A 10,033-nucleotide genomic window follows, 5' to 3' on the forward strand; every position below is an offset into this window, starting at 1 on the left:
TGGAATTCGGGTTGTAAAGTGGAGTGGTTAATTTTAGAAATTTTTTTTGCAAAAGCAGCTTACAGACATAGAGCTGGCCACCTGTATCTTCTGGTTGATGACCAAATTTGTTAACATTTCTATTGTTTATCTAAATGCAGGTGTTTATAAAGTAAGTTTTCCTTACTGTCAGTATTACAGAAGTGATATAGCAGGAGGAAGGCAAGCAGTGTATTTTGTTCTACCTTCAAGTTGTCAGGCAAGATTTCATTTTAGTAACTCCTTTGTTGATGATGGCATATAAAGGAGGAGGAGCAGAGGTTGACTTTCAGACAGCAGCTTGAGCTTCTAGTGCAGGCACTTAAATTTCTTTAAAATTCTCTTGGACTTGTAAACTGAAGAAGTAAGATGGGACATCACTGATGGAAAATAAACACAAAATATCAAGATGTCATTTTAAGAGTTGTTTTTATGACCATTACCATCCTTGAAAATTGTGTTAGAACAGTCAAAGTGCATGTATTCTGGTGCTGAAATTAAGGACTAGACTGTTATTCACCGGAGAGAGCACTTAAAGCACTTTAGTCCAATTACATGTCTGCTATTCAATGCATGAGGCTGTTAGTGCCTCCTGAAGCAATTATCTGTAGAAGTCTTGTAGTTGAGATCGACTTCCACTGGGTGGTGACCAAGACTTGTTAGAGCAGGAACAAGTCAACAGACTAAAACTTTCTTTAATATGACTTGAATTTCTTATCTTTTGGGGAACAGTCAGATCTGCTCATATTTGCTTTGCTCCTTTTCATGTCAGGTAATATGTTTACCAGCAGCAAACAAGCACCTGATTGTTCTTGTTTTGCTTAAATTGCCTCCCTCTACTTCCATTTCTCTCCTTCCTCGCTCATTTTTCTTTGTTGTTTGCTTATTTTATGCTATACTGCATATAAGCCAACTAAATCACTACCTTTCTTGTAAAGGAAAAATAGAAAATTCTATAGTCCCAGCTCTGTAAGTTCTGATATAAGCTATTATGTTTGTCTTCGGGAAAAGCCAGTAACTAAACTCTGTCTAGGAACTTGTTCTGTTGAAGGAAGAGAAGGAGAGAAAGATAAGAGTTACCCAGTTCTGCATCTCATGCAAATACTGGCAGCCTGGGAGAAATCTGATTGCCTGGTTTGCTTCAGAAGACAAAGGCACATTTGATGATTGTAGAGGTCGCTGCCAAAACAATCACAGCTCAACTGGACAGCTTTGTCTTAACTTCTAGTTTCAAAATGCTTTTAAACCTGGTGTGTGAACATCATAGATTGTATAGAAGAGCACTTGCCCCAGAAATACTTCTTGTAGAATTCAAAAGCTTCTCTGTTCCTCAGACAGGTATGTCCAGAAAGTGAATTAACTCAGACTTTGGATCAACAGCACAAACATATTCAGTTGAATGTCCTTGAAAACATCCAAATAAAATTTCTGCATGCTCAGATCTGAGGAGTTTGAACAGTGAGTTTAGCTGAAGTAGTAAAGATGACGGTTGAGAGCTGCGTGTGAGGCTTTAGGCAGATTTGGAGTGGAAAATTGGTAGATAAAAGATATGCGGCTAGTAAGAAGAACTAGTGCTTTTGCATGCTTCTCTGGTGAGCTATTTGTGTACCTCTTAATGGTAGAGATGTTTGTTGTGACTTGGTTTCTTTTGTTTCCTTTTGCATTGTGGTTTCTTCTCCTCAGCTTTTTGCTTTTATTATCTTCATTCTTTCTTTCTTGCCAGCATGCAGCATCATGGTTTTCTTGCTATTGCTGATAGTGGACTGCTTAAAGCATTCATGGACATAGTTTGCATGCTATTTTGTGCATTTGAGGAATGTTGCATTGCATTAATGTGTATGGTGATAGATTCAGTTGTCCTCTGCATCTTTAATTTTGTGGACTTTTTTTTGAACTTGAGTTTTTATTTGTTTTTAAAGTACTTGGTAGTTCCACTGAAAGTGACAGCTCTGTGTGTGTATGTATGTGTATGTATGTATGACCTGTATACTTAAATCAGAATTAAATTTCTGTTTTGCAGTTTAAAACAAATTGATTTTCCTTTAGAAGGTGACCGGTTTGCAGGACGTCTTTGTGCTGCAGCATCATAGATCCTTATACAACCCCTTTCCTTCCAATGCTTTTTATGGTAGGAGGTGATTACAGCTCAAGCATTTTTGAACCAGAACAAGGCCTGTGCTTTGTAGCTTTGATTACTGAATTGAGTACCTCTAGGAGTATGGCCTTTCTTAGTTTCACATGCAGATGTGGTTGATTAAGCAAGCTGTGTCAGTTGTTTCTGTCTGAGGTCAAGTTAAACCAAGTTCTGTGGAAGCCCTGTGGCTAAGATTTAAAGCTGTATTTCTTCTTTTCCCTGCTGACCCTCCTTCCACACGTACTCATTGTTCCATATTTTTGTTTTCCCTGAAAGCACTAAGCTCTGGTATTACCAGCCTATAAACATGGTATCATGCTGTTAGAATGCAGAGGTTTTCTTCTAAATGAACTATTGTCTTGGAACGCTTTGCTTGTTACTCAGTACATGAATTAATGTCGAGTTTTAACAGTTTCACAACAGACACGGTAAGATTTCTCTGATATTAATTTTACAGCTGTAATTCATATTATAGCATACATCATCTAGAAAGTGCAGCCCACATATGCCTAGTTGTAGTGTGTTCTTTTACCCTGAAATGTGAAGGAAAGATGACAGAAAGTAATCTTCAAAACAGCCTAGATAGAATTCAATAAAAATGTCTGCGGTATTCTCACTTGGGTTTTATTAGAGCTTAATGGTAATTAAGAAACCTTAAGTGTGTGAAATTAAAAAAACAAAAACCTCACACAAAACCCACCTTTATTGTACAACCAAGTATATTTCAAAGCATCTCATCTTGCTCTGTATGCATTTCTTAGAGTGAAAGCTGGAAGAAAGGAAATCAGTTCATGCTTTTAAAGTCTTTGTACAAAGGAAGGAAGCATTGCAGCTACTAGAGGAACTTGTCTTCAGGTTTTTTATATATAGCTTGAATAGTTTAATTTCAAGCGTGGAAGAAAAGTAATTTTTCTAAAACATTTATTGCATACAAGGACAGAAATGAAATAATTTACAGATGTTGGAGCCATTTTCTTATGCTATCTCATAACTACTATGGATCACCTGGAGGTTATAAATGGATTATCAGCATAAAAAGGCTAGTTCTATATGATTTAGATGGCAAGTTTTTGGTATGTACTTTGAGTATTGTTTCTTCATTCAGACTTCCTGCTATTTTAACATTCAAATTAGTAAGATTGAAAGCACTGTAATAACATAGTTCCAGTATCAGGAATATTTATTATGGGCAAAATTCACTTTTATTTAGAAGACAAGATCTTCAGCTTTGCCTGACACTGTTTGAGGATGCAAGTGGAATTAGATGGTACAAATGCCTTTTGCCAAACTGAAGCAAGTTCAGAAAGTGAACTCCTGTTCATAAAGAATAAAGAACAATTTTGAAGGTGCTGGTGCAGCAGACAGTATATTGCAGAGCTGTTAAATCATCCATTTGCAGCATCCATGCAACTCATTCCTCTCTTCCCTCATCTGTTCTTCCAATGGTGTGCTGCGGGGGAGCGCAAGTCTACAAATCTATGCGCCAGATTTTAGCCTGATTTGTGAATAGTGGGGCCCCACAGTGAAAGAGAACAAACCACAAGACTTGTAATTCCAAGAGCCACTCATTGGAGCCTAACGCTGAGGCCCTACCCCACCGTGTAACCTGCAGCGCTGTCTTGCAACCATTTGCCTAGGTATAGTGTGCCAGGTGTATAATCCTGTAAGATGATTTAACGTGTGCAATCTCCCCTTTGGGGACAAGTAATTGAGGAGAGGGTTCAGCATGAGTATCTTCCTTTGCCAGGTTGTAGCAAGGTAGACAGTGAGTACCTTCATTGTAAGAGCATAGGTTTGTGTATCTAAATAATTGTACGATCATAATTGAGTGAAGGGTAACTAGGGGAAAATAAGAGTGGAGGGGTTTTCTACAGAAAGCCTGGGTAGGCTGTGTTTATTGTATGTCAACTGAGGTTTCTGAAGTTAGGTATTTCTAAAGGAAAGGGTAGGTTTCCATATGACCTTTGGCCTCATATGAAGACTTTGAAAATCAAGAAAAGGCTAGTTTAATTGTTTACTTTTTATTTAGTTATCTAGTCATGACACATGGCATCATTGTATTCTTCTCTGCTGTCCTCCTGCTATGTCCTAGCTGGCACAAACTGTAAGTTTTCATTTAGTTTATATAGCAACTGATCCGTGATGGTAGTTTGTAATGCTGTTATAATAAATAATACTGACCTTGGCTGCTGGCTTTCCTCTGTGTATCTCTATCATGAACCAGTCATCAAAGATTGAACTCATACTATTGACTGTAAAAATGAACATAGCTCACTTCTAACCACAGCACTTGTGTCAGGGGTAGAGACATTTGTATGTATTCGCTCCTGTGAACCCATATAGACACATAAAAGGAATTTTAATTACAAATTAAAAGAAGCTAGAAAGAGTGAGGTGCTAACTTTTTGATCTTTGATGATAGAGAAAGATTCTACAGTTCTTGTTTTAGGAAGAAGCAGGGATTAAATAAAATTATTTTACTGACAGTCATTTTATATAATTTATTTTGCATAACATTTAAGCAAGGGTAGTCTTTTTTTTTCTCCTTACAACAGAGCTTTTGCTTAATAAATAGTTACAGTGTGAGTAAGAGTTGTTTGGTAATGCTGACTTTAAAAGGTTTTTTTTATTTTTTGGGAAATACTGAACATCAAATAAATTAAACTTAGATTATTATATTTAATGAGAAGTAGGTGACCTTTTCTGCTCATAATGGGAAAGTAATGTGTTATGTAATTAAATAAGTTATATGCAAGTGGATATGATAAAAGACTTTGGCTGAGAATATGAAGGGTGTTGACTGCTAAGGAGAAAGGCTGCAGTGGAAAATTCAATGTAAATTGTTCTGTGAGCAGCATCAAGCAATGAAACACTTCTTTATTCTTTCTGTAGTGGCAATGTGGATTGTTCTGGGTCCTCACATAACTGATGTTTACCACTGGCTGTTGTGATGTATTGAGCTCCAGTCTGGTAGAACTTTCCACTCATATTCTAGTTCTGTAAATGATGTCCTTGTGTTTGGCAAAACTCGTCTATTGAACACTCAGTTGAAATCATGACGTAGCCAGTATTAGTATTAACTACTTTAATTGTTCTATAACTGATAAAAAACTGAATTGAAAAAAATATGGTTATGCATAGAGTCTTTTAGTTATACTGTAGCTTTTTAATACTGAAAATGAAATTTGTAGGCGGGGGTTGAGGGGGAACAAGGACTTAACTGTGCAGATGTTAATGAGGAGCTCCACCCAAAAAAAGAAGTGGGAGAAAGTTCAGAGATGTCTGATAGGAAGCTTGTACATGAGTGAGGAGCTGATACTATAGCTTACCAGCAGTGAACATTAAAAGGTGAATGAATGGAAGACAATAGATTGGGAGAGGGATATTGGGAAGGATTTTTGAAGTGAAGAAAGTAGTTTACTGAATGTGACAGGGACAATGTGAGAAGGATTACATACAGAGTAGGTACTGTAACCAAAATGTCATCTAGGAAAATTATTTTTTTGCAGCAGTGTCATGAATGAGCAAAAGCTTGGCAAGATTGCATCAACTGTAGAAGGGAAGACTAGAGTAACTCGTTGAGATGAGAGCCTAAACAAAACCTTTGTTCGATGTCAGTACACAGAAAAACCTTTGAGGTGTTTAGTAGAATGGTGACCCAGAGAGAGGCCCCGGTAATAGAGGTTGTAGCTATTTTTGCTTGCATGACCAGCAGATCAAAGACGACTTCTGTACAAAGGTGAATTTATGTTATTACTGTTCTTGTTTTAGGTAAAGAAGATGAATTTCCAAAGAAGCCATTGGGGCAGATTCCATCAGGACCTCAGCCTGCTATGCTTAACTCCACTCCAGTGCTTAATGGACAGAACAGCACTGGTACACAAACGACAAGAAGGACAGAAAGGAGACCATCCCCAGAAGAAGAACCAGAAAGTTCACCAAATAACCGAAAAATAATTAATTCGCTGGAAAAGAAACCTTCCTTAAAACAGCAGAAGACTCGACCAATAGAGACACAAAGTAGTATGCCTAAGAATGAGGTAGATACCAGAAGAAAGCCTCAGCCAACAGAGCAAGACAACTCGAGACAGTATAATAATGCAGCTGCTAATCAAAATTCTAATGCTACTTCAAATACAAGAAAGGAATTTGTACCTAAGTGGAATAAACCGTCTGACATCAAAATAATTGAAAAGACAATGAAACTTACTGCAGAGGTGAAAGGAAGGCCAATAAACCATTTGGTTTCAGGCCCACCACAAAGTCCTGGAGAAACGCAGCCTTTGAATGTAAAGCAAAAGATGAGGGTTTTGGATGCTGATGAAGGTAAGCGAGGGTCTAATGCATCTCAGTATGACAATGTTCCAGAAGTTGATAATGAGAGTGAGAATCTTGTTGAAGAGACACTTGAGAGAGCTCGTCCACAGAGCCCTAGGCATGTAACATACTCTAATAGTCCAAGAAAGCAAACTGAAAAAGTACCAACTCCATTAAAAATACCCAATAATTACACCTTCACTTCACAACCCAGATCTCCAAAATATTCATTGCAATCTGATGGACCACCTCATGGATTGAATGTAAAACAGCCACTGCCATGTTACAGTAATCCACCTACTTACCATGGAAATTCTCCAAAGCATGTTTCCAGTATAGGCAATACAAGTTCTGTACCTCTACATTATCATGGGAATCGAACCAGCTCTTCTGGTAGGCCATATGGTTCTTTTATTTCAGTAGATTATTCTCCGGATAAACTACAAATGAATTCCTATCCTGCCAGTCGCCAAAATCCCCTTTCACCAACCCCTGGTCAGATAGAAGTAGCCCCTGTCGATGCTTATACCAGCAACTCAAGGTCTCCCACAGGTGTCAAATTCATAATCCCTCCAGTGGATTATTTACCAGAAGATAGAAAGTGGCCAGATGCTGCATATATTTACAGACATGAACCCTACAGGCAGCCCTGGAGCCAAGATGTTAACAAAGGCCACTTGGATAATTTCCAGAAATATCAGCATTTTCAGTCAGCACCTTTTCAAGACCATAGTCTTCCTCCTGTTTCTGTGGATAGTCCAGTAAGATACAGGACTTCACCAACCTTTGAAGAGCCTGGTTCACCACAATACCAATTTTCAAGCCCATCAACTCAAGCCCAACACTACCGAAATAGAAATGATGGATTGTCTATGCATGAATCTGTGCTTCTCTGAGAATCTGTCTATACTTAGTAAAATGGCAAGAACCAAAACCAGTTAAACATTACTGTGTTAGTAGTAGTCCACCTCAGTTCTTCTCTGAAATGCGGACAGTTTACATGGGTCTCAAAAATAACAACACTATTTCAAAGATGTTTCAGACTTTCATTGAAGGCTAGTTGAGTTCTTAGACTTGCATTGAAGCTATTGAAGGTGATCTGATGCACATAGACATAGCAATAAGATCATATAGACAATGTGGTTAATACTGTCATTGTTCCTTACATTTAAATAATTTGTGTTACAGTCTTTCTGCCTAAAACCTGTAACACATTTACAAGTTTTATTTTGACTGACATTGTTAATGCACTGTATAGATGTGTGTGTGCGCGCGTGTGAGTGTGCACTTACAATACACAAATGCATATGGCAAAGAGCTAGAGTTTAAATGTAAATGCGTTGTAACTTTGGGCAAAGCTTGTGAAGTACTTTTATTTCATATTAATTTTTCTTTGTAATTTATTTGAGAAGTCATTCATTTTGAATGGGAATTTCTGTCGTTTTTATACAGCTGCCTCAGCATCCCAGTATCTGTTCTGGGCAGGAGAGATGCTTTGGGATTATTAATTTAATCTTATGTGAGGGTTAATTTCCTCTCCTTTGACTACTGTTTGTCGTTTTCCTCAGCAAGAAGGAGCCAGGCAGGCAAAAGCAGAAAGCCAAAAATGTCTCTCTAATCTGGCTAAGAAATGGTGCTTAAAATTCAGGGCAGTGTTTAGTTTTTTAGTTGCATCGAAAGTGGAGAATTTTTACCTTCTCACCCAAATCTACCTTCAGAATGTCGTCCTATATGCAAAATATTGGAGCACAGTGAGAGTAATGCCAGATACAGAAATGGTGCTGCACTCTTCACTTTTTGTCATGCTGTGCTGTCAAACTAAACAAACTGGTTGCAGGGCCAAATCTCACAGGTATCAGAGCTCCTTGATGCTCTTGTGAAGTACATGCAGGAGTCTGAGATTTGATCAAGGCTTGATATTCCCTGAGCCGTGTGAGTATGCAGTGTCCCTTCTCTTAAGCTTTGTCATGTCAATTCCATTTTGTTTTGCCCTTTTTTACCCCAAAGAGCCGGTAGGTTCATGTCTGTGATTGGACATGTGCTGCTGTGCTATCAGGCTGCTGAGAGACTGTGCGGTGTTTTACACTAAAATGATCCTGACTGTTAATCGGAAGCTTAGACTCCTGATAATGTATTTTTAATTAGTGTTTGCAGCCTTTTCTACTTTGTGTTTTCCTTTCCTTGACTGTGAATTTGGGGTGGAAAAAAAATGCAGGTTAAGTGGCACATGTAGGATGCAGTCCTGCGAGCTGCTGGGTGCCACGTAGTAAGTGCTGAATGCGCTCACCTCTCATTGAAACCAATGGGAGTTGAGGCAGATAAGCATCTCACCAGAAGAGGTCCTTGGAGCGCTTAACAGAGAGATTTTTCTAATACTTAAGTACCAAACATTGGTATCAACACCAGTTTGGGATGGTTTGGAAGCTTGTCCTGTTATCTTTTGTGTTGTAAGATTTGTTAACTGATAGAAATGGGTTCACCCCCCCCCCCCCCCCCCCCTTTAAAGAATGAGCTTTAGTGCCTATTATTGCTGCAGGTTGGCTCTGTAAGTTTTAAGGTACAGAAGTAAAACAATTTTTACAAATGGAAGTAACATTTACTGAGTATATTTCAAAAACTTTTTTTGTGTATATAATGTGTTTGATGTAATTTTTAATGAACTGGGCAATTTTATATTTTAAAAATTGCAAACTGCAGCAAAGTAACAGTAGCAAAGCACTACACTGAAACTCTGAACTAAAATTGTGAAGATAAATATGACTTGGGCTTACCTTAGTTCTAATTGGTTACAGCAGCTTAGGAATATATGTATATAATATTGTGGCTAAGTGTAATAATCTGTGTTTAACGATGGTTCTGTAATTCATAACAAAGCTGTACAATTTATTTGTGCAAGCAACACGAGGCTCCAAAATATGTATCAGCATTAGTAAATACTGTAGATTTTTATATATAAAATATATACACACTATTTTCTTATGTCATCTGCAACAGTTTTATAACTGTGTATCCTATTTTGATGTGACTGTATTTTTAACATGTTAAAATAATAATAATTAAGCTTATGTTGTTTTGTCTTTATTCTTAATTATTTGATCTGCTCAAAACTGGACTTTCGCTCCTCAGCACAAATAATTGCTTTTCATGAATGAATCGTGTATATTTACTTGATGTATGTCCTATTTAATTTGTACATGTTTATTTTTAGACTAAGCAATATGGATACAATCTATATAGTGCTTTTGCATTATTACAGAAGCAGCAAGGTTATTGTTTGTTGTGATTTAACTCCAGCCAGCAACTCAGCCCTACACAGCAACTCGCTCACTCCCCCTTCAGTGGGATGGGGGAAAGAATCGGAAGAGTAAAAGTTTGAAAACACCTGAGTTGAGATAAAGACAGTTTAATAGGTAAAGCAAAAGCTGCGCACAAGCAAAGCAAAACAAGGAGTTCAGTCACTGCTTCCCATGGGCAGGCAGGTATTCAGCCATCTCCAGGAAAGCAGGGCTCCATCTTGCGTAATGGTGACTTGGGAAGACAAACGCCATCGCTCCGAACGTCCCC

At 37.9% G+C, this 10,033-nt stretch overlaps 1 protein-coding gene across 4 annotated transcripts in view; it reads left to right on the top strand.

The window, feature by feature from the left end:
- USP6NL (USP6 N-terminal like) overlaps positions 1 to 9,534 on the top strand; it is a 130,786-nt gene extending 121,252 nt beyond the window's left edge. For all 4 annotated transcript variants that reach the window (XM_052789924.1, XM_052789925.1, XM_052789926.1 and 1 more), the window contains one exon: positions 5,924 to 9,534. In XM_052789924.1, the coding sequence (XP_052645884.1) occupies positions 5,924 to 7,365 (1,442 nt within the window). In that variant the 3' untranslated portion in view covers positions 7,366 to 9,534. The remainder of the gene's footprint in view (positions 1 to 5,923) is intronic.
- The last annotated feature ends 499 nt before the right edge of the window (positions 9,535 to 10,033 follow it).

The sequence above is a fragment of the Harpia harpyja genome, chromosome 6 (assembly GCF_026419915.1).
Source record: "Harpia harpyja isolate bHarHar1 chromosome 6, bHarHar1 primary haplotype, whole genome shotgun sequence".
Classification (NCBI taxonomy): Eukaryota; Metazoa; Chordata; class Aves; order Accipitriformes; family Accipitridae; genus Harpia; species Harpia harpyja.